This window comes from Oxyura jamaicensis, chromosome 2 (assembly GCF_011077185.1).
Source record: "Oxyura jamaicensis isolate SHBP4307 breed ruddy duck chromosome 2, BPBGC_Ojam_1.0, whole genome shotgun sequence".
NCBI lineage: Eukaryota > Metazoa > Chordata > Aves > Anseriformes > Anatidae > Oxyura > Oxyura jamaicensis.
Window position 1 is genome coordinate 104,279,504 of NC_048894.1, and position 25,708 is coordinate 104,305,211.

General features: G+C 36.1%; 1 protein-coding gene across 4 annotated transcripts in view; it reads right to left on the reverse strand.

Annotated features, from left to right (window-relative positions):
- Nucleotides 1-228: 228 nt before the first annotated feature.
- RBBP8 (RB binding protein 8, endonuclease) overlaps nt 229-25,708 on the reverse strand; it is a 41,962-nt gene continuing 16,482 nt past the window's right edge. For all 4 annotated transcript variants that reach the window (XM_035318999.1, XM_035318997.1, XM_035318996.1 and 1 more), the window contains 16 exons: nt 24,597-24,692; nt 22,571-22,683; nt 21,771-21,846; nt 18,436-18,605; nt 16,907-17,008; nt 16,114-16,211; nt 15,333-15,460; nt 13,728-14,610; nt 13,517-13,643; nt 12,318-12,418; nt 10,532-10,643; nt 9,364-9,534; nt 8,685-8,754; nt 7,572-7,668; nt 3,210-3,351; nt 229-828 (listed from right to left, as the gene is read on the reverse strand). In XM_035318999.1, coding sequence (XP_035174890.1) covers nt 731-828; nt 3,210-3,351; nt 7,572-7,668; nt 8,685-8,754; nt 9,364-9,534; nt 10,532-10,643; nt 12,318-12,418; nt 13,517-13,643; nt 13,728-14,610; nt 15,333-15,460; nt 16,114-16,211; nt 16,907-17,008; nt 18,436-18,605; nt 21,771-21,846; nt 22,571-22,683; nt 24,597-24,692 — 2,584 coding nt within the window. In that variant the 3' untranslated portion in view covers nt 229-730. The remainder of the gene's footprint in view (nt 829-3,209; nt 3,352-7,571; nt 7,669-8,684; nt 8,755-9,363; nt 9,535-10,531; nt 10,644-12,317; nt 12,419-13,516; nt 13,644-13,727; nt 14,611-15,332; nt 15,461-16,113; nt 16,212-16,906; nt 17,009-18,435; nt 18,606-21,770; nt 21,847-22,570; nt 22,684-24,596; nt 24,693-25,708) is intronic.

Genomic DNA, 25,708 nt, shown 5'->3' on the forward strand with positions numbered 1-25,708 from the left:
GGAGAACTCTGCACAGCTGTCAACCAAATTTAAAAGTATCAATACTTATCTCCTTATCAATAAAGCACAGAACTGAATACAAACAGATGCAAATTAAAAAGAGAAAAATTGGATATTCTAATTTAAACAATGCAGAAACATGGTTCTATACATTTTGCCCCAACATTTTAAAGAAAACGCTTAGACTCTACGGATTTCTATACTTCTGAACTATTAACAGTAGATACCTTTCATATTTAATACAGTTTTATTACAAGTAGATAAAACTATTATTGCAATAAGAAAAAGGTTATATAAAAAAATCCAGTGCAAAATGAAAGCACCCTACGAAATCCACATTTCTGTTCCCATTGACAGGCATTTAAGACCTTGCAAGAACAACTGTGATCTCAGTGACTTCAAAGAAGTTACTTAATAACACAAAGATTAGACAGGATTTGCTGAAGTTGTAACTGTTGACTTCAAAGAAAAAAAAAAAAAAAAGACGCTGTGTTTGACAGGTGCAAAAATTAATACAAAATGTATTGACACAATATGAAACAAACGTACATTAAATAGCTTTGTTTCCTGGTACATACTTCAGATTTTCAAATGAATTTTATAAAATTTACATATTTAATGAAATGATTTATCGTTGTGGAAAACACAGTTCTCTATTTCAAGTTTATATTAACTATAAATATCTAAGGACAGGAAAGATGCTCTTCAAGTTGCCCTACTTCCCCATCATTTATGTCTTCTGCTCTTTGCCTTTCGGAGAGAACATTACAGCATAAGGCTGCCGCCTTTTCGGACGTTGACAGGGAGCAAGATCCTCTTTAATATATCCTTAAAAGAATAAGAACAAAGATGAGACAATAAATACAATATATTAACATGCATAGCTTGAGTTTCATTTTTTGTTTACCTTTAAAAATACCTTCTGATTATGCCTCCCCCTACCCTTTCTTGTAACTGGTTCTCACTTGAGAGAAAGTTGGAGATCCCAGGGTGCAGCATCATTAACAAAAGCACTCAGCTGCTTTCTGGTAGATGACTGCACAGTAATGTAATACCAACATCTAAGACTGAAGAATGGGGGCTATGAACTGTTCAGCTAGATGCAACACCACATTTTTAATTTTCTTCTGAAAAAGATTTTATATAACGTAAGAGTTACAAGCATATCAGTACTGCAAATTCAGTTGGATTTAAAAAAAAAAACACTTAAAAAGGTATTCCCTAGTCACAAAGAGGAAACTTTAGACACATGCATTTCGTGGGTCTGAAGGGTATGTGTGTCTGTTTTGAGAGCATTCTTTTTTTTATTAAAGACTTGTCAATCTGGAAGAAGCCAAACAGTAACCTGTAGATCAAACACCCTTTGAACGGCTCTCTGATAAGAAAAGTGTATAGAAAATTTCTGTAACATGCTCAACTTAGCTAACGCTGACAGTAAGCAGACACTTTATGCAGATCAGTTACAGCATCTGGCTTTTGTCAAACCCTTGCTGTTTATCAGCAATAACATCCGTTGAAGTGAGAGTAGTAGATTCTGACTTCATAGTTGGAAAATACTTTCTTTACAACCCTCACTTAATTTAAAAAATCCAATTAGTTCAAGATACCACTAAGAAACAGAAAAGACACCCTACATACCCCCCTACTTCCGAGTGACAACTGTAATTGTTTGGCAGCCTCTCCTTGCTGCACTCTTGTATAACATGGCTTTTATGAAGAAAGGGCAGATGTAAAGGCTGTCTTTAATATGCTGTTGAGGACCATTAACAACTAAATAGCTCTTATCCTAGCAGAACAAGAAAATTGCTAAGAATCTAATTTTAACAAGCATGCGAGCAGATTCCAAGTGGGTAGTAAAAGACAGTTTCCCTAACATGGTATCTCGATTGCCTGACGTTATAAATGGACATGGCTTAGCGTTTAGACCAGCTTTCCCATTGGCTGAAACAGGTACAAGGCAATCAAGAGCGGAAGAGACGGACTAAGATTTGTTCATCTTAAAAGATAATGATCAAGAACCAAAGAAGGCTCTACAACAAAAATTTTATCTCATTACCTAAGGCAAAAGAGGAACGGACCAGCCACAGCCAAGCCCTACCTAGCTGGACACAGAGGGAGGAAAGAGACAACGCACAAAGGAAGCGGTGAATCAGCCGTGTTCCTGCTGGACTGACAGATTCACTGTCAGTATGTGATACCAGAAACAGATTTATGGGCAAGGGGAAACTTTCCTGAAGCCTAATCAAGCCCAAGGAAGCTTAATCGCCTGCTAGTTTGGTAACTACCTTAACCCCTCACAGTGGATATTTAGGAAGGAGGAACTTGACTTCCACTGGATTCCCACAATGCTTGGAGGCTGAAAGTTCTGAACATCATGTTTGAAATGCACACATTTCTTGGAAATCCAGGCTCAAATTTAAACAAACTCAACTCCGCACATCTTGATTAAGCAGTATGCCTTGCACTATGGAAGTTATATAAGTATCTAAAAATCAAGGCTCTCTGTTCTGAAAAATAAAGTAACTCAGACGGTTCATATAGGACGCCGTATCTCTGACTTTAACCACTTCTGAAGAAATATACACATAGTACAGTACAAATGCACCATGTTTAAAGCCATTAGTAAAAATTCATTTTTATACCAAACTCCAGGATTTCACAAAATATTCAGAAAAGAACAATTTTCCTTGAGAAGTTAAAGAAAAAAAAGTTCAAAAACAAACAAAAACCACCCAGCTTTTGAGGTTCACTAATAACCAGGATATAAGCTTCTAATCACACCTGTTCCTCAACTTTTCAGTTTTCATTTTGTGCTAAGGAGCCCACAAGGTACAGACAAAGGAGATTGGTGGTGCTGCCTGTCTCTCCTCAGTAAGTACAGTCTCTCAGCCTTTGCCTCTGAAAACGTTGACCCTGTTCTTGCTTTGCTTCAAAGACAAGCAGAACTTTAATTATGTTCTATAACAGTTCCAATTATTTCTGCCTTCTCTATCTAGGTTCTGAGAAAGTTTCTCTATATTCCCCTCTTCCTGCTAGTATAGGTGCGGCTAAACAGAGACAATATTCTTTCAAAATTCTGGTTGCTGGTAAGTAAACAGAGCTCAGAAAGACTGGGTGAGAAAGGCTGCTGTATGAACTAGAGACAAATCCAGAAAACCATTTAAAAATTAGCTTTAAAAAGTGCTTTGTAAGCCATTTTTCACACTAACCTCTTTCCACACAAGTTTGGGTGGAAGGAAATCCAACCTCCCAGAAATTTTCAGGTGTGTTTGGAGGAATGTAGCGAAATCTGTGTCTTGAACAGGCAGCTAGTTTCTTCTCTCTCTCTTCTTCTGGAATATCTGCATAATACTGTGTGTTAGAAAAAGAAAAATCCACGTTAACACATTTATACATACACAGCAACTGTTTTACACAACACTGTCAATCATTGTTTATCAACACAGTTACCTCAGAATAAGGGTGAGGATAGCCAAGAGTAAAGATTTGTTATCCACATGACAAACATCTGGCCATTATCCTAAAAGTTTACAGAATTTACAGATTACGCATAACCTTACAGCAGCACGTTTGTTAACTTTGTATCTTTTAACATACCATAGGTACAAGGTTTTGCAATGTGTATAATTACTTATGTCAACAGTTTTACTGGCTGATTTTGTGAAGCTGTGAAACAGGTGTTGAATTAGACAGGCATTCTCTAATAAACTAAGTTTCAGTTTACAGTTTCAAATAAAACAGAAAAAAAAAATGAATACCACGCTAAAAATTCATGCTGCAAAATTGTTTGCAGTATCTAAACCTACTGAGCTTATAGCAAACAAGTCAACATGCTTCCTGCTTTATTATCCTCAAGTTAGGAGTGCATAAAGAGGTAGTTTAACATATGGTGACAGACTACTGGGTCTCCAGAAGCTACCTGGACGTTCTCTAGAGTATATAGTAAATTGACTAGCTACTTCTCCCCAAACATTCCCTTTCCTTTTTTTAAAAAAAATGTGTCAGCTGAAAAGAGAAAAAGTACATATACCATCTCCAAGCTTCTTTGCTGTGTGTTCCCTTAAGTCGCATCTTGAAAAAACAGATTTTTTGGTGCAGTTCTTTAGCTTGGGATTTTAGTTTAGATCTCCCAAAAGAGGAACCTGTCACTTAGATACCACAGGGTACCATGGTATTTTCAAAGCTGGAAGCTCTGAAAACAAGAAACCTGGCCCACACAGAAGTGGTGAAACAATTCCATCAAAATGACAATGTTAAGATTCAAAAATGAAGAATTAAAACCTCATTCAGTCAGCTGGAAAGTGATCTGGAGTGGGAAACAGGAAAGGAACAGAATATTTCTGTCAACAGAGATTACTTCCTGTCTCCATTTACTGGTAGTATTTCAGAAAACCTACTTATTTTAAATAGAAAGAAAAACAACAGGGATTTATTAGTGTACTTTACTAACAGATAGCAGGTAAAGTAAAAAATATGATTTTGGGGAAGAGGATTTTTATTCCTGAGATGTAAGTATTGATGATTATGTAGGTAAGAGAGTAACCACAGGTCTGAAATTGTCAGTGACTACTGCACAAACTAGGAAAAGTAGCTTTGCTTCATCTAGGATTCTATAGTCTGTGGGAATTGCAGCTTTCCCCCCAGTATCAGTTCAGAGCGTATTCTGCTCTAATAGCCCTCATTAGTACAGGAAGCTAATCTAGTAACACGTGGATTTCCTAGTCAAGATCAGAGAGATGCAGGTCATTAATAGGCTGTACCCAAAATTTCAGATTACTGTTCTGTCTCCTACAAAATCCTTGTATGTAGGATAGGATGGACTGCTACTGCCATAGGAAATACTCAGGAGTGGTGATGAGACCATAGTAAAAATTTCTTCAAAGCGCATAATTTACTAAACTTTTCTTGCTCCAACACCTCCAACAGCACCTCCAACAACACCTCCCTTTTTAGTCCCTGAATTTGGAGAAACTGAGTCTGCCACTGCCTCATACAAGGTCTCCTTAAACAACAAAAAGCCAACGGCCAAGACCAGAACTAAAGCAGATATCAACAGTTCAGGAATTGAGTCAGATGAAGTGAGGCCACAGTTACTTAGCTGGACTTCAGAGACCCAGATGGAAGAATGCCTGCCACTCAAAGATCTAGACACTAATGAAAAAAGAGGAGCAGGCAATCATCATCTAATACACATCAATATTGACTGATGAAAGGTTAAGAAACAACATGGTGATAGGGTCAACAAAATTAATTGTGAAAACCCTACAGTATCTGTGCAAACCAAATAGATTATTAGCTGAGTCTTATTGAAGGATAATTAGCAGTACACCTTATGTCTGTCCTTTAAACAGCTGGAATTTTAGAGAACAGCCTACTAAAAACCTGCAGTGTACTGCACTGGGAAAGGGAGGGGTTAAAAGTTTATGATTACAATGGAATATTTGTGGATCGAACAATAAGAAATACAGCAGAGTTTTTGAAGAAAAGAAAATGAAAAAAAACAAACTAGGTGTGCATTCAAAAGAAATTTGAAAGCAACTTTTTTTTTTTTTTAAATTTAGCTTGTATTGGGGTTGGCAAAGAATGAAAGTTACGTGTGTGTTTGCTCTACAGAGAGCAGAAGTCTCCACTGTTTTCTAGATTGAGAGCACTATCCACGGCATCTGCAGTCATCACAGAACATTTAAGCTGGGTTTTTCTACATGTGAGAAGTCTCATCCTGCAGTACCTTCACCATGAAAGAGTTCTTTACACAGCTCCACCTTTTTTTGCAGTCTCAGAAAGAAAACAAATCCTTCAAATGCTAGTCATTAGTTTAGTAGTTACTTAGTCATTTCTGTAACTTAAAAACATCTGACTGATTCTCCTGCTTAGAAGTGTAGCTAGATTTAATCACACTTAAAAATACTATTTTTACAAGCAGCGACTTCTCCACACAATCCTTCTCTGATCTTTCTCTGATCTCATCACATCGAGGCAAGGCACTGTGTCACATGTTTTACCCTGCGAAGTGAATGAGATGCTTCCACCATGATTTGTGATGATGACTTAGAAGTAACGCTTGGCCATGGCACAAACAGAACTCAAATCTCTCACATCAGCTCAGAAGGACAGGTAATCCTCCCACTCTCATCCTGCTTGTAGCACACAGCTGAAACTATTTACTGATTTTTACCCATTCCCTACACATTTCCTTAGACTTCACAAACTTTTCAAAACCTTATCACTAATAAGCCTAGACTTTTTTAAAGCATCATGTATGCTTTGTCTAATACTCCTTTTTTTCATAGGCATTTAATTCCAAGGTAGTTTTATTACAGTGCAGTGATACAGCCAAGCATTACGCATGTTCTAAGACATTCATCTTGAATGGCCTCGGCTAAAAAAATATTTTCTGAAGTTTAATGTAGAAACCTAATATTGTAAAAATCAAAGCTGTTTGCAAAGTCACCATTCTAATTAATATGCCAGGAAGTAACAAGAACTGGATAGACTGATCTATAGCTTACAGATACAGGAAATTGAAACAGTCAACAGGTGTCTCTAAGCCCCCAAAATAAGCTAAAGTTGTTGTTATTGTTTTGTGGGTTCTTTGTCTGTTTTGTGTTGTTGTTTTTTTTTTTTTTTTCCCCATCCCTTCAACATCCTGTTTTCTTTCAAGCTATCTAAATTAAAACACTTTTTTGAAAATGGTATTTATTAGTTGACTATAAAACTTAATTATTTGTATTTAATGAGTTTTACCAAAGATTTTTCAGGAACATATTTTTGTCCCACATGCACTCTGATATATTTCTTCAGCTAAGTAAATGTAACTATAAAGTGAACAGCAGGAGAACCTATGAAAAATGTTGGTTTTATACAGGTATGGAAATTATATGAAAAGACTCCGGGTATAATTCACACTTGCAGAATGTTTACTTATTAGATCATTGCCTAATTAACTCCAGCGTAAAAGTCTACTGTAACCAAACATATTACCAAATAACCTTACTATACATGTAACTATGTCAGTGTTTTATCTTTATACACAGTATCTGAAAGCAGTTTGGTAATTTTAAAGGAAGGGAAAACTTACTATGGAGAAACCTAAAATCTCACACATTTTCCCTGCTAAAGCAAATATTTTTTTTTTAACATTTGTATCTATATTTACACTGGCACCTATGCTGGTTTAACTATCTGAAAACAAGAAATAAAACAGAAATCAAGACACGTAGGTACAACAGGAAACAGAGCATACTTATTCCAGTACCTGTGAATTTCAGTAGATTTTTTTGAACTACAGAAACCTAGAGTCATTCTTTGACTAGCTGATGTATCTTATTAACAAAAACTGGTTACACAGTATGGAACTACACTGTGAGAAGTTTCAAGCTTCATACATGCAGAGAATAAAAGTTACATGCAGTTACTACAGTTAAAAAAAACCACAACATAAACACCTTTGGTAGACAATTCTTTGCTCAGTTATGTGTTGAAGATGAGACAAGCAGACTCATAATTTCAATAGCACTTCCTAACTTAGATAGCAGAAGAGCTGGAAGATTAGAATTCAGAGCAGTACTTACTATTTCACATTCCTTACAAGTATGGCCATGCAATTTTCTTCTTTCTTCTTTCTTACGAATAACCTCAATATGAGGAAAATCTAACATAGTGTTCTTTCTGAAAAGCAAAAATGTTTTCATATGATTGTACATTCATTCCCTCTGCATGTCTGAGAAATTTCCCTTTTTTTTAGAATACAATGGATAGTTTCAAGAAAAGAAAAAAAAAATCACAAAATATCTACAAACCCAAACGCATTGCATTTCATTCCTGAATAAAATTATTTCTTTTTAAGTAAAACAGTCCAAAGGTTTTAAAAATGAATCATGATCCTTAACATCGCCTTAGATGTGTCTCAGTTTTTTATGGCTTTTCATCATGTGAAAGTAAGTAACTTGATCTAAATTACTCAAAAAATACATCTTCTGAAGAATACATATTTTGTCTGACACAGAAGTTCTTACTCTGATTTCTAAAGGAAGAATATATGTTCTGGTTCAAGCACTGAACAGGTTTACTTTTTTTTTTTTTTTTTTAACTAATGTGCTCTTTTCCAAAACCAGAAAACACTAAACAAATCCTCTTCTACAAATATGACACACTGAGGTGTTAAAAAAAGCCACTAACTATGTAACTGAAGGACATAATATCATTAGGAAATGAAGATTCAGGCTACCAACGATTAGGCAGAAAGGCAACGGAGGAAGCACTAGGAGGTACAGTTGCTTACAGTTCCTCATTTATTGCCTAGAGGAAGGGGAAAAAAATGCCAGAGATAAGGAAAAGTTTGTATTTGTACAAGCAACCCCAGCCTCTTTGATATAAGAAACTGCATGGATTACAAAATGCTTCTTTCAACAGGGTTATAAAAAGCAGAAATATCATTCCTTTCATTTGAGTAATTAGGATAGAAATGCCTCTCAATATGTTTAGTCGTACCCCCCTTCAGCTTTTATCTAATGCTTTTATCTAATTTACTGTGTTTTACCTGTGCATCTTCAGCTGCTAGTAAGCTACATACAAACAGGATTGTTTTATGGAAGAACAAGTTCTCTATAGGGAGGAAATAAAGAGCCTTAAAATGCCTGTATTAAACAAGCTACTTTTCTTTCTATTTCTATTAGGCAAATTACCTTTCATCACTTTTGAAATACGGCTCCACAAAAGCTTTCTGTTTGGCTTTATCTTGTTTATCCTCATGTTCTGTAAATATACATGAAGAAAAAAAACCTACACGTCACATAAGGTTAGCAGGCTGCCTATAGAAATGTCTGCAAAATGGTAAGCGGGAAAATATTAAGAAATATAAGAACGCCATGCGCATGCTGCTCTGAGGCAGCAGATTCAAAGAAAAAGTAGAAATAATAAAGAATTGAACCAGTGTTCAAAAAAGCATTACTGGACGAGAAGGAAAAGAACAATGGACAAGCAAAGAAGATGAGCAGAATAGCAAAGGAAAGGTTGCTTAAAATACAAAATATTGAGAAATCTCAATATAGGCAGGGGAACAAAGGAAGCAAGCAATTATAATCATAATCTACAGCCAAAAACTGGTGATTCCTTTAAGAGTCACCTCACCGTACAGCTTCTATGTCAGCTTCCATTACATCTCCCATATTTGTGTGCATGCAATATAAACCAACCAACAAAATAATTTTCAGGTTGGTTTGTTGTGCCATTATAATCCTCCATGAACTTATGAAAATGAACTCAGAGTTTAGTTGGCATATTTGTTCCCACAGAACAAAGCCTGGTTTCAAATCAACTCTTGTAGTTTGATCAGTCTAATAAAGACAAAAAAAAATATCCTACTCTTTAGTTTCTTGCTTGCTACTGGTATTCCTTTATCCTGCTCTTCTTCAAGAAGAGTTTCTTTTTCATCACACACAGAAAGACCATCTTCTGGTAGGCATGATTCATATTCTTCATTGTTTGTCCGATCAAACATTTCTGTTATGGTATCATTCATTTTTTTTTCTCCTCCTATTATGTAAAAAAATATATATATATAATGAATGTTCAAATCAGTCTCTCAACAATTTAAGAGAGCATATTTTGACTGAATGGATATCAAGAATCAGCATCCAATTCCAACTCCAGTAGTGATTAACTTAACAATACTGATACAGTTATTCTTTCTGCAACCTTTCCACGAGTCTTTTAAATGTGTACAAAACTCAATTTTTTCATGTAGATATCTTGACTCCATTTCTAAATTTTGATTAACTGCTGAATCTCTTTGATATACCTTTAACCTTAGAAGTACACAGATGAGATTTTTGTTGTAATTCCAGCTTAATCCAAGCAGAAGGAAATATTCTCTTTAGGTAGGAAATAAACTACATAAATGTGATCAAGTTGCAACAGCTTAAAATAGAAACAAACAAAGAAAGAAAAATGAAAACCCACCCCAAAAAAACATCAACTTAAAACACTGTGTCGTGGCGGGGCCCCCCCCCCAAAATCCACGACTGTTGAAAGTCACTGCCCTGCAGCCATGACTCACCAATTAGCATACACTAAATGTGATATAAATACACCTGGATTTATTTTAAATGCACTAGGACTACTTGCATACTATTAAAAATGAAACTGGTCTTAGTAATTGGTCATAGAAATCCTGATAGAATAGAATTGGTCATAGAATCCTGATTCCATGGCAAAGTTTCAAAGCTCTTAGTTGTAAGAGCTGGTTCTGACATTACAGGTCAGAACATGGAAAGTATTTAACATCTTAAACAATATAAAAGCATGGTACTAGCTTTGTCTCAGAACAAACCTTATTTACACAATGTAAGTTAAAACAAACAGACACCATCAATTCTATTAGGAAACAGACTGATCCTTGTGAACTGAAAAATAAATACATGTCTTTTACTGTAAACCATTTCTTATAATCTAATCACACATGGGGAAAAAATATCCTCTATTCTTTACTGCTTCACAAAAAGCGAACCAAAGAAGAAAAAAAAAGCCTTACTTGGACTGCTTTCCTGGTTTTGCTCTTGATTTTTCATTTTTATTAGTACACTGTCACTAATGTATGTATAATCCATATCAACTTCCCCTCCAATTCTTGACTGAGAACCATCCTGAATAAAAAAAAAAAAGGAAACAAGATAATTGGACTCAGAAGCAACTGGTATAGTCATCATCATTGCTGTGTGTATAAAATTATTTCATAACCATTACTGAAAGCGTTTGGACACTGTGGTATTTATTTCTGCAGTAACGTATTCAAGATAAAGATGTAAAATCTAGATAAGAGAATAACTTGTTTTGAAGTTGAAATGGGAAGTATACATTGGGTGATTAACATTACTTGATAGACAAGAAATTCCTTAAATTTTTCATGTTAAAATTCTACAAAGAAAAAAAAGGTAGCAATGAAACACCGACTATTTTCAAAATAGACAATCTCAATTCAAAACACTTTATGATAGCTCTTAAGCTAGACAAAGCAAACAAAGTTCAGGAAGATTCTCAGTTATTAATTCTAATAACCAACGTGCCCCCAAATCAGAGAAGGATAGTAGTCATGACCTATATGTCTTCCATTACTTAACGTAAAGATATGTCACCATGAATTCTTTCAATAGAAAAATTATGAGATTTTAAACATTTTTGTCTTAAAATAAACACCTAAATACCCTCAAGACCATCAGTTTCATACTGAGTACCACATGGCAAAGTTTATCAACTACAAGACAGCTGAAATGTTTTAGGATAACTGTACTGTACGATGCATAAACAAACACTTTAGGAGTGCAAACAAATGTCAAAGGAGCGAAGGATTTTACTTAGGAAGTGGTTTTGGACTGCCCAGAATACAGTTCATGATATTACAGAATCACAGAATGGCTGAGGTTGTAAGGGACCTCTGGAGATCACCTGGTCCAACCCCCCTGCCAAGCAGGGTCACCTGGAGCACATTGAACAGGATCCCATCCAGGCAGGTTTTGAGTATCTCCAGAGAAGGAGACTGGACAAGCTGTGCCAGTGCTCTGTCACCCTCACAGTAAAGAAGTGTTATCTCATATTCAGCTGGAATTTCCTACGTTTTCATTTGTGCCCCCTTGCCTCTTGTTCTATTGCTGGGCACCACTGAAGAGTCTGGCCCCATCTTGTTGACATCCTCCCTCCAGATATTTATACACATTGATACGATCCCCTCTGTTGTCTTTTCTCCAGGCTAAACAGGCCCAGCTCTTTCCACCTGTCCTTGTATGACAGGTACTCCAGTCCCCTTATCATCTTCGTAGCCCTCCCCCAGACTCGCTCCAGTAGTTCCATGTCCCTCTTGTACTGGGGAGCCCAGAATGGGACACAATGCTCCAGGTGTGGCCTTAACAGTGCTAAGCAGAGGAGCAGGATCCCCTCCCTCGACCTGCTGGCGACACTCTTCCAAACGCACCCCAGGACACTGTTGGCCTTCTTGGCCACAAGGGCACAGTGCTGGCTCACGGTTAACCTGCTGTCCACCAGGACCCCCAGGTCCTTCTCTGCAGAGCTGCTTTCCAGCAGGTCAGCCCCCAGCCCGTAGTGGCACATGGGGTTATTCCTCCCTAGGCGCAGGAACCCTGCACTTGCCTTTGTTGAACTTCATGAGGTTCCTCACTGCCCAACTCTCCAAGCCCCTCTGAATGGCTGCACAGCACTGTGGTGCATCAGCTACTCTTCCCAGTTTTGTGTCATCATTACTTCTAGAGGCTTTTTTTCCCCAGTATTATGGAACACGCTGACTTGGTGCAAAAGAGATAATTTACCTTTGTATCAATCACAGTAACGTCCATTTTGTACTGCGAAAGGTCAGCTCCTGGGTCTATGCTCCACTGCAGGTTTTCTAAGGAAGTTTTATCTTTCGCGTCTGGACACAGAATATGACAAAAAAGACAAGTGATCAGAATTAAACTCTGGAAACAGGATCTAAAACACGAGTTGGCTCTCTCTTCATCAATTCATCTTAGGGTTTAGGGACTGATATTTCTCAAATAGTAAACATACTCATTTGGTATAAATAATTTGATCTGAAGACTCAGAAATACATCTTAAATTTTTTGTCATATTCAGGAAGGATACCACACCTCTGTGTCTGTACATTGTATGTAATACATAACAAGCACTCTTGCAGGTAAAATCTCTGTGCCGTGCAAATCAAGCGGTATTAAAATTGGACAGAGAACATTAGACCAGCAAGAATACAGAAATTGAGTCTTAAACTACAAATGTACAGAAGCGTCTGAAACAATGGTTCCAGAGCTGACTCCTCCTGATTTGTGAGCTAGAGGTCTAGATTACAAGATACATAACACCAACCACTTAAAGATTTTTAAACTTATAATGCAAGTATTTCTACATAAAGTATGCAGCATAACATCTTAGCTAAGCAGCACTGATACAATCCCAGTTATAAAAATACAAATTTTAGGACTGGGATCACTTATGGGAAAGAAAACTTCTAAATAAAATATCTGTCAGAAATCTGTTCATTATTAAGGGCACTAACAGGTCCTTGGGAATCTTGAAAGACAAGATGGCTCATTACTATACGTAAAGACAGTTTTCAAACATTTGATGTAGATAGTTTGAACTCAAACTTCCTGAGATTTAGTTTCAGTATCTGTTATTCACATGCTGCAGTAAGACACTGTGTGCAGCAATAGCAATATTAAATAACTGAGGAAGAAAAGGTTTCCTAACTTGTTGAGTTTACAACTGAATCCCAATGATATATTCATTATACAGGGGTGGAAGAAGAAAAAGAAAAACTTTATGAAATACAGTAAATTATGATACAGGTTGAAAAGCTGAAAGTGAACTTGAGAAGTGCTGAATAGAAATAAACTAAACTGGAGGCAGAACAGAGAAAGTTATTAATGGGAGAGAAAATAAGATACAAATAATTGTATTCAATCACAGCATCGGCTGGTGGGGTTAGGGAATAAAAGGAACATTTTTAAGTTACCTTGCTCGTTTTGCAGTGTTTTGTTTTTTGATAGTCTACAAGGGTTTGGTTGAAGCACAGATGCTGGTTCAGACTCCCCATGTCCTGTTCTTGTTTTCTTTCTGTTTGGTACATGGCCACTGGGAACCTAACAATATATTGCAATTTTACTATTTCCTAAAGTTTCAACAAAGCATTTCAAGGGAGAAGGAAAGAAAGTCAAAAAACGTACCTTTACATCATCAAAAAGTTGCTCTGTGTCTACAGTACTTGGCATTGGTGCAATTTTGAAGGGAGGGATTTCTTCTTTCATTTGGATCTGGCTTTTCTTATCTGGGAATGTTTTTCCCAGCATTGCCTCTTGTACGTAGGGTTCCTCTTGTAGATCTCTGCCAAACGAACAGCTCTCATTGTTGGTATTCTGAATAGATGGTGGACCCTCAGGAAGGGGCTTCCTTAGGTGCGAAAAAACATCATGCAGAGTCACCTGTTTCAGTCTATTTTTACAGGTCTCCTCACTCCCTTGTTTTTTCTCTTGACAACGAACTGCAGAGAAGCGATCAGACAGATCCAAGGGCTTATCAACCGTATGTTCCCCATTAACAGGCTGAATATCTGATTGAAAGGGTACAGAGTTCTCTTTGTTGAAGGATGTTTTTTCACAGCTAAATGCATGCTCATCTTCAACTTTCTTTCTCTTAGCACACCTGCCTTCTTGCTGCTTCTGGTGTACAAGAAGGAAATCACTCTTGATCACCTCATTTTTAGCTGCACAAGTGTTTCCAACACAAGTTACAGCCTCAGTATTCTTTTTCACAACCATTTGCCTGTTGATAGAGGCCTGGCTGATAACTGAGCTGATTTCAGTTCCAAGATTCAGTGGTGCAACAAAAGCAACATCTTCAGATTTTGATCTGCTTTTATGAGATCTAGAACTGGAAGGATTGTTGAAGAGGTTGATTTTGACATTAGGCTTCAATCCTGAATCTAAAATACAAGGGGTATGACATGTACTTGAGTTGTTCTTCATGTTGCTGGAAGCTCCAAAAACTGGAGAAGCTACCTGAGAATCCCAGTCAACACGTGGTGGAGTATTCTGAGATGCATCTAAAAAACTGAATACAGTGAGAAATTAAATAATTTTCTGGTGTTCACAGAGGGCTAGGGGAAGAAAGAGGGACATACAAAAACTACACATTTCCTATGATGTTCTGCACTAAAGCAGTTAGAGTATTAACTGAAATTATTAACTAGCATTAAATGAAAACAGAAGGAAAAAGAAAAGGGAAATTTTTGGTCTAGGAAGTAAATGTTGTTGAACTTAACGATGTAAAAGGCAAGTAAAACACAGACCTTGTCCTTCATTTTAGCGCAATGAGAAATGCTGTTCAACTGAGAACCAAGGACAGAATTAAGTCTACCCAGGAATCTCTCCTGTCAAAGGGCTGCCTATCTTTCAGTGCAGTGAAACAGAAGAAAGTGGGAATGGTTGTGAAAGCAGTCTATCTAGGTTCTTGTACAGATCTTATAACCATGACAACAGATTCTCAAAGCTTCTGCAAGCGAAGGAAAAATCTGCAAGATTTTTAAAGTACTCTTTTTTTACTTGTGAGCAATAAAACATAAAATAAATCATTCAGGGAGGGAGTGCGTACGTAGAAAGCCCGTATCAGAAGTTTGAGAGGAAAGTCCACGGTTTTGTATTTTATCAGTTCCAAATTACAACTTACTTACTTGAAAGAAACCCGTATAATATGAAAATACTTAGTTCTGTGTCTGTAGCTTAAAAGCAAGCTGCTGTTTAAAACAACATTATTATTAAAGAGTGGAAACACACCCTAAACTGTTGTCATCATTTCTTGATTCAGAAGCTGGATGTTGTTTTAAGTCTTCAGACTGCATGCTCTCTGGAGCTTGGTTCACAACAGCGTTAGTGCGGGGAGAATTCAATACAGACTGGGTCTCCTTGCAAGTGGTGAAGGGAAACAAAGAACAGAAACGTGAAAAGTTATTTGAGTTAGAATTAATACGTATGCTAGGTTTGCCCATAAATACTGCTAAGTCCCATTCAAACAGAACTATTCCAAACTCTGAAAAAGTACCAAATTAAAAGAAAAAATTGTCACCAGTGGCTTTTAAAGAAATTTTATGGGAATTCAAAAATTCACTTATGAAAATGTGCAAAGATGTATTTTGTCTAAGAAAAAAATGTCTGTATACCATCATTTTCACCGTACTTACCAAGCCAAAATTGTTAAGCAGTCTCATCTGAGTCACCAGTCTCATCACCAAGTAAACTTTTCTAGTGTGTTAGACTTCACTGCTACACAGAGGTGGGCAGACCCAAGGATTTACTCCACTGTCCTTGTCAAATTTAAAAGATGTGAACAGGGCAGGAACCATGACCCTCCCACTTCCCCAGCCGCCAGACAGGTCAGCTCAGTTACTTCTGCTCTTGTTCCAGAAATTATTTGGTAAGTAAGCAAAAGCAAACTAGAGTGAACTTACTGAAACTTTGAATACTTTTTGCAGAGTTTTAATGCAAAAGAGAAAACGACTGTTTTCAAACAACTGGCAATAAAAGTTGATTACATGAGAAATTTGGGAATATTACTTACAGATTCATCCTGAACAGCAAGTCCAATTGTTTCTGCAACAACTGCAGCCAAGTTAAAAGATGGCTTTGGAACAGGATAGCCTCCCATCCTTGATTTACCTTTGTAAGTAGGAAGAAGCTCACTTAATGAATTATATACATGTTATACGATCTTATTCCACTTACACAGGCGGTACAAACTCAGAACTAAAAAGATCACAAATTAAAATCTGATCATTATGGAAATAGTTTGACCTGTATTAGATAAAATCTTATCTGGAAGTGGTGAGTGCAGCAGAGGGGCAAAAAAAGAATTTATGCCGAGGGCAAACTGCTGCATTATTACAGAGAAATATACTTCCTATTTGGGTACAGTACACCAAAATTAAAATTATACCAATTTACAATTATAGGAAAGGCAATAATTAACAGAAGCACTTCTAGATGTTATATACTCGCTTTGGACTAAGTGCAATTCTCAGAGTATTTATCTTTATAGTTGAAAAATCCGACATAAGACAATTGGATGAGATGACCAAAAGAAATCAGCAGTAAGAGCTGCACTGAGCTTTTTATTTCTTGACTCTAAGCCCTAATGCGATGCCACCAGATCACATATCTAGTGGCACAGAGATCGGCATTACAGGATAGGCATCTCAGCAGCAGTTGTGATTAAACATAACTTCCTTTTTCTAGATCCTTTGTTTACAGAGAAGGACTGTGAACTCAATCTCAGTTGTTGATGACCCCTCAGTTTTACAACATTTTCTCCTTATTTTGAGTAGAATTAGAACAAAATCCATTAATACACTTACTTGGTATAGGGGACAGCTGTGGATCACAGGTGTCTGCCACTAGTATCTCTTCTCCGTGGTGACTGTTCATTTGTGTGGAATAGAGCGGAATTTTTCCAAACTCTAGGAAAAGTTGTATAAACATTATCACATGGTGAAATTAGATAGTCTGTTCTGAAAGTTGTGTGTAGACACAGACCATGACCCTGATCTTAACAGCACTTAAACATGAATTTTGGTATGTAAGCAGGTCCGTTCATCTAAGCACATATGATTATTTTTATTTTAAGGTGACCGATTTGTCATAGCAATACAAATATTTCACATTAAAACTTTGTCTGAAAGATATGTCCCCAGTCAGTCAGCTATAACATAATGCTGATACAATTACATCACTGTCTACACAAACCATGTAAGCACTAGGTATTCGATCTGTACTTCACCTGTTAATACAGCATTGAACTATTAAAGAGTAAATTGTCCAAGATGATAAATTTCTGCATCAGCTAAGGTAATGAAAAAGTGAAAAACATGAGATTTGAATCATGAACAATCTTCTTTCTGCCATGTTGTCCTTTCCATCTGGACACCAATAGTTTTCCTTAGCTGTTCATTAACTGAGTTAGGTATTTACACCATCTCACACATTTTAATTTAGTAGCTCTTTTTTTTTTTTTTTTTTAAACTCAAAAAGTACAGAAGTCCATATGTTTAGAAAGGGTAAACTTCAAAGCACCAAACTTAGATCCCTAAAATAAAAGGCACTAATAACCAATCCACCCTCTTCACCCCATAGTTGTACTACTTCTATTCTTGCAAAGCTTTTAGTCAAGGCTTATATTTAGATCTAATCACATATGTTAAAAAATACTTTAATATTATTATTATTATTCCAGAAGATAAATTAATACATTAAAAGCACATGGATTGCTTATTGTATTTCCTGTGTATCATTAGAATACAAGCCATTCATTATAATGCTTGTTATGGTTAAAATACATTAAAGCTACTTCTATGACATTAGAGAAGCAAGTCTGGAAATTAAATGTGCACAATACCTCTGGACTTAGACATAAAACAAATGCAAACAGTGTATCGGCACCAGAAAAAGAAAGATCACATAGCAACTAGAATTAAGTATCTGTCAGTTTCAGTAATAATTGCAGGATAATTGCTGAACATGGCAAAACATTTATTTCACTCTCCACTAGGTGGTGATGTAGCTGTACACACAAACCAAACCGTAAGAGATTTTTTTGGTCAGTTTGGAGTTAAAAGAGTTAATGGGTTGAAAAACTCTGTTGTATTTGCATGTGGATGAAGAATAGTAGGAGGTTAAGACAAGCTCTGAGCATATTGCTGCTAAAACCATTCTTTGACTGTCTCACATATTACTGGATAAATGGGAAAAACCAAACCAGAATACATGCAAAACAATTACTGGGACTTTTTAAAAGTGTTTTTACCCTTTGCAATCAAATGTAGGTGTCTTTTTTCTTAAAAATATTTTTAAGCAATAAAATGTATTAAAGAACTAATAATACTCTTACCACTGTTGCTCTCCTTAAGTTCCAAATCTGGATGCGTATGTTCTGTGTATCGGATATGCCTATTCTCTTTTTTCCTTCTCATACGATTAACCATAGAAAATGAAGAAGTCAAAACTGGAGAATCTGGAATGACTCCTTCTTCTAATTCCAATGCTTGTTGCTTTTGCTCCCTGGAGACCAAATTAGGAGGTCAAACAAAACCCGAGTCAGCAAGATGAAGAGCTTTAGCAAGCAGGACAATCATTTCGTTTAAGAAAGCAACAATTTAGACGATACAGCCATCCCAATACCATCTGTGCATAAGAAGTAATACTACAAGAGAGCTTTTAACAACTAATTCAAAATTGCTCCATCAAAACCAAGAATGGCATACAACTCTAGCTCATCACATTTGAGGTCAACATCCAACTACTGCACAAAGAAAACTTATTCCCTGAAAGAAACCACAAACCAAGAACTGTGGAGTTTCTAGGTCATCCCTCTGAAGCATATTTTACTTTAATGAAAAATACTGGGGTGGGTGGACTAGCGTGTCCCTCAGTATGGAAGTTCCTTCATAAACCCAGAATACTAATTGCCTGAAAGCTTTTCTTTTGTATTTAAAGACAATTTTAAATAGGAATGAACAGCACTATGCTAAAAAACAATCCCTTTCCAGACCATTTGATGTTACCTCTAATTCACCTTACAGAGGTCTTCACAGAGGAGTACAAAAAGCAACATAAATCTCGTGTTAACAGCAATGCAAGCAGCGCAAAACATGGTGAGTTAAGAACTTTTTCCTTTCACAGTCAGCTCTAACACGGTTGCAGAGTCAGTATAGAAAAATTAGCTTAGCAATTTTGGAAAGAAAACACATAGTTATCTAGGCACAGCAAGAAAGCAAGAAAAAAAATCATTTCAGTTTTTATATAAACTTCTAAAATAGAGTTTGTTTAGTATTTAATGAGGGCATTGATCCCTATCATATGGTGGTGGTTGTGGAGAATGGAAGAAGCAGCAAAAGAAGCTTGAGGAAATCCAACTCTGCCTGCTTGGTCATCTTTGGTAGCACTTTTCCTTACGACTCTCAAGAGAAAACATGGGCCAAAGACAATTTGCTAACTATAAAGAGAGGGATGTAAGGCTTTCATCTAAGGGAAGAGGAGGCAATATGTATATTTCTGTTTGCATTAAAATGAACCATGGTATCTTATGGTATCTTATGTAAAATAAGTTAATCATGGGACAGATAACTGCCAAAAGGCATCTGGCTTGAGAAGAGGAGAAAAAGTTTTATAAGGATAGGCTTTTTACCATGACTAACTGTGGATGTTAGTCAAACAAACATTGATGCATTTCTTTGCTTCTCTGACATTTTGATGTATTCTACTGTGCAATTTTATAATTCATCTTTTCTAGCACATTTACACAGAAAATACCGTAACTGGAAGCTGTGCCATCTATTGAAAATATCTTAAGGAACAGATCAAAACACGCAGAAAAACAATGAATTAATCCATTTACATCACAAATTTAAGTTAGCTGACAGAGTTCTCTTTAAATTTAGTGGCACAGCATTGTATGACAAATTAGCCAGCCTAAATATTTTTCTGTACCTTAGTTCCATGCAAGCCAAGAGATAGTTCTTAAATGCCACCACAAAACATGAAAAGAAGAAGTTGCCATATATACATCAGAAATATGCATTAAATCATTTCTGAATTAAGGAAGCATTTATTTGAGATTACAGGAAACATTTCTGTAGAAGTCTCCTTGCTCTTTCCATCTATAGATAATGAAATTCTAATCCCATAAAGGAGCAGATAATGCAATTCTTCTGCAAGTTCACTTTTGTACAGGATTCTTAGATTTTCTTTTAAAATATTAAGCCTTGGGAACAGAAAACATAGGACTGCAAAACTCTGACTTTGTGTCACGCACTAGAAACAACCTGCTACCTTGCACCTATTTTATGGTGTTATATATTGATCTGAGTTGTTCATTCTAAATAAAGCAACAGGCCTATAGTTCCACTGAAAAAACCAAATGCAGTGGCTATATTACAAACAGCAGAACCATCCTTGTTAAATCAGTTAATCCACAGAACTCTGTACTCATTTAGATATCCACTTAACATGTTGACCAAATAATTTGGTATTCTGTTGATCATTCTCAACTTTCCTACAGTGGCCAGAGATTTTTACTGGAAGCTAAATGGCAAGACTAGGGATCAAACTAATAAACTTGGATGGATCTGTTTGGCATCAATTAATGTTTATAATGCCTGTTCCTAACTGCTGTCAAGATACTTAGCAGACCCATTATTGAAAAGGAATTATATAGTGAAAGCATACAGAAATTTGTTACTACTTGGTCTTGAAGAGGAATACTTCCAGTGTTATCAAGTATGTTCTGAAAAGATGAAATGCATACAGAAAAAGAATAGGAGGATTAAGGTGCGAGAGATGAGAGACAGAGCAAAATAAAAGGAATAGAGGACAGTTTGAAAGACCTGTGGTTCTAAGTTGTTTTACTCTGACAAGGTTACTTTCTAATGAACATAAGAAAAAATGATATGCTGAAAAAACCTACATATCAAGCCCATACATCCCATCCCACTCCCCCTGCCCACATATGTGACTTCTTCACAGATAGCCAACATTGAGGTAAATTTCAGATGATGTCAGACTGCAGCTACACAAGGAAAGAATACTACCTCTGTGCCTTACGGAGTGTACAATACTTGCTTACTAACTACAACATTATACAGTACATTCTTGGTAGCATACCAGAGAACAATCTGACAGTCAACTTGTAGCAATTTTTATGTCTTTCTTTCAAAGTATGTTTTTTTTTTGATAATCTTACAATTTAAAAAAGAAAAGTTTATTTCAAAAAAAAATACTGTAAAATCCCGGGACTCCGACTACTAGAGAAACTACTTTTCTAGAGCCTTACCTAAGAGGAAACAACTGTTAAGGGGTCTATAGAAAAATAAAAGAAGGAGAGGTAAGGTTTTCCTATGCACAATTTCTGTGCATAGTTCTGTGCATTGTTCTGTGAACAAACAATCATTTTGAGCAATCATGAAGTCAAACAGAATTTCTATGACAGATTTATCCACCTCTTCCCATTTACAAAAAACACCTCTTTGCATTTACACAGTTAAAAAGCAAACAATTCTGTAATACAAAGATGCTACATTGTTAATATCAAGTGGCATTAGGCTATTTTTTTCTAGTCACTTAGAAGAGAGCAAAATGCAAAATGAAATTTTAAAGACTTAAAAGCCACTATTTATATCCCCAGACACTACTAGCAAGATTAAAAACAAAACAATTCTCAAAACTTACTCCAATTCCTTCTGCAATTGCTGGAACTGTTCAGCTATCTTTTTATTTTCATCCTGCAAGTTGTTTCTTTCATTCACTGCAATTAATGTATAACAAAATCAATTCAGACACGGTAGCATCGTATCAAATCTCATTTTGTTATATCTTCTGAGGAAATTGAATTAGTTCTAAAACCCAAATACCACCTATCTTCTGCAGCTTAACAAAATGAGTTTTCAAGTTCATCACTAAAAATGTTATAAAATGAATTGTTAGAAAAGGCAAAGGTGTCACAGCTACTAGATCCCAACATTAGTTCCACACAATCACTAATTACTTTTGTCCATGTGCATGCAAGTATTGTAAAGATGAATTAATTGTTCACTCAGCTCCATTGACAAAATTGCCACAGGACAAGTCTGACCCAGGTAACTTGTTTGAACTTATTTTGTGATCACTGGTTACTTCTGACGCCATGGTTTCCTTAGAAAACCTAGCTATCAGTCATTTTGTGCCTTGACTCTAGGAATAAACAGAAGCAGCCACGTTTTAGCTCTAGTGACTACCTTGCAGAGTAAGAATTTCCATATCAATCCAATTCCAGTATTAGCACTTCAATCTAAGCTAAGAAAAATGGTTCAAATGACTAGTAATTGGTACGTGTTATGTTATTTTCAAAGTGTAGAATTAAGTACCCCCAACTGAACTTCTTGGACTTACAAAAGCATACCGTATATAAATTCTCTCAAGAAACAAGAATTCACGAAGGACAAGTTCACAAAACATACTGTTTTGTCTTCAGACTTGTGGACAAAACTTACTAAGCTCAGTGATGAGTTTAAGATTCTGCTGCCGGATATTTTCAAACTCTTGCTGTTTCTTTCTCATATGTTCTTCAGTTACAGCACAACGATCACATAATCCTGCTCTTAATCTACAATAAAATTAAGACAACAAAGCTTTATAAAAATACCACCATATGCAAAACAGATATCCACGCTTAACTGGCTTTTTGAGCAGTGAAAACTTGAAAGTTTCTGACAACTCTGCAGAACACCACTTAGTAGTAAGTACTGCAGATTTATGTGGGGACACAGCTGTATCTACATATACTCTCATTTGCATAAATGGCTATAGGTACTAGTTACTTCTAAAACAACACATCTGTGATACTTTTGTGAAGTTGAGCATCCTACACCTTGCTGCTGAAAGACTGTCAGGTAGGCTAATACAAATTCTGTCAGATATAAATTAACATTTATTATAGGAAAAGTTAATTTAAGCAAATACAAATAAGCAATTGTTTCAGTAACTCTGATTACTCTTTTGCCTAAGAATTATGCACAAGAAGAATGTATCACTGCCATTAAGCAAAGAAAATAAATAAAAAGGACAAATTCACAGTTCAGTCTGTAACAAATACCAAGTAAATGTGAAGTCCTTTAGACACCAATACTTGGAATTGGATCCAACAGGCTTCATTGAGGCATTGCCTCCACTGTCTCTGCTAGTCTAGATCAGTCGTTTAAGGCTCATCTGTGGTCAGAAAAGGACTCGTAATAATCAGTACATCTTACTTGACACATTCATTCATGCTGTGAAACGTGTGTTCCTTTTACAGATGTTAACTAAACGGTATTTATTTGTGGTACACAGCAAGAAGTAATAGCATTGCCAAAGTGAAAGCCAGATTATTTTGCCTGCTAAGGCAGGATTCCAGTTGGTTAAGAGTTCTGCTTTGCTGCTGTTAGCACATGAAACAAAAAATAGCTAAATTTTCAATTAGGCAGTTTAATATTGGAAATAAAAGCCATCTTGATTTATGAGTATTTTAATATCATGGAATTAGAGAAAAAGGTAAAATACTGAGATGCCTCTTCATGCTAGCTTTTCTCATTGCATAATAAACACATTATTATCATCTCCATGAATTAGGCAATTTTAAATACTTTTTTTGTGTGTGTGTGTTTTCCAGTATGTATTTAATCTGCTAAGGGATTAGAAAATTCCATCCACCATGCAAATGTCTCTACCTGCTCGTTGTGAAAGCTTATTACCTCCCTGGCTACACTAGTTTATACCTAGTGCCTTTTACAGGCATTCAGAACTAAAAGCAAGTTTTGAGTATCGCAGCTCTGATGTTTGTGGTAATGCAGGAATGTGAGAAAATAATTTCATATGAGATGATCTCCAGTTCCCAGAAAGCTTCTAAGAGCCTACTAGAGGCAAATTTAACAAGTGTTCCAAAACAAGTATCATTTTTTTGGAAGATGGAAAAACGTACTGTGATTTCATGTCATTTGGTTTTGGTTTGCTATACCACATTAAACAGAAGCAGATAAGGGAAAGGCAGAACAGGTCAAAAGGTGATCAGAATGGCTGAGGCAGAGCGGCAAGAGACAGAGCCAATGATTAAATTTAATGTAAAACAGACAACTGGGATAAGTCCCCAAAACTGAAAGATTTCTTAGTGAATTATTTCATTTGTTTCAAAATACATTATATCATTTACCTTTGGGTTTTGTATTTGTATTATTTCTTGACTGACACCAAATTTACCTCTAGAAATTAATGAAAAAGAACGTGTCTGTCTGCCTCCCAGGTGGATCTGTTTAACTTCCATTCGTCTTTACTGAACTAAATGCTAAGCAGTTGGAAAATAGCAAAATAACAATTTAATTCAGTCAGAAGAATTCAAATTCTACACTTTTCTTTGAAACACACTATTTGGAGTATTAGAAAATGACTAATTTACAGAAACCAAACATTCAAACCTGCAAAGTATACAGAGCTACTTTGAAAGAACAAAACTCAACAAATCCCAAAGCTAAAAAAACACTGGTTCACCTGTCTTCTAGAACCTTGATAGTGTCATGAAGCGCCTTTTGCTGTTCTCTGAGCTGTTGGTTCTTGGTGTAAAACTCTTCAAGCCTCTCTGCATCCCTAAAATCAGAGAAAAAGCGTTACCTCTAAATTTAGGTTACAGCTTCAATTCTCTCCAGTAAAGAATTCTCTCTGGTATGTTTCTTTCATATTTTTGGGTAATTCAATTGATCATCAGTAAAAAATAGTAAGTTGAAGATAAATGAAGCAAATATTTCTGATGAATAGTAATTTAGAGATGTCCGAGTTAGAAAAGTAGCAGCTAGTTTCTAATTCTACAACTAGAGTTGACCTTCTATAAATCTGATTTTTGCTCAGGACAAAAATTCAGTTGATGATAGTCAAGGCATAAAAGCTAATAGCATTCAAGTAACAATTTCAGGGAACGTAAGCTCGAGTGCTTCTTAAGTCACTGTCTTGCTGAGCTGTCTGGGAGCTAACTGGGGGCTTTTAAAACCCAGTCGTTTTGCTCTTTTTTCAAGAAGCGAGTGCAACTTGTAGCACGGAAAAACCACATCAAGTTTGTAAAGCTGTAACAAATCTCAAGAGCCATTAAAGGTTTAATTCCTCAGGCAGCAATTCCCAGGCACATGGATTCCCAGCAATTCCCAGAACATCAATGGGAAGCAAACTCTCTTCCTAAACATCTCAAAAATAGAATAACTTGTGTAATATTTCTTCTCTACAAGACAGGACTGTTTAGTTAATGAAGAACATCTCCTCCTCAGGATAGTTAAGAAAAACTAGTAACATTAACTTCTCAGCTGTAGCTTCCCTTGACATTTATTATCTGACCACAATATCTCTTCAGGATACAAACAAGGTATAAGCAACAAGCACATGATATTTTTCTACAAATTAACTTTCAGAAGCTCAGCAGCTGAACCTATGCAACATGACAGCACCTAAGTTCTGAGAATTCATTCCTAGCTCTTCTTTTTACCATGGAAACCTTTGTATATTCCAAGAAAGTGGGTGTTTTCATCATGTCTGAGATGAATTACTTAAGAAAGCCATGAAACTGGTTGACAAAAAGCAGCCAAGGACAAACACAAGTAAAGAAAACATTTACTAAC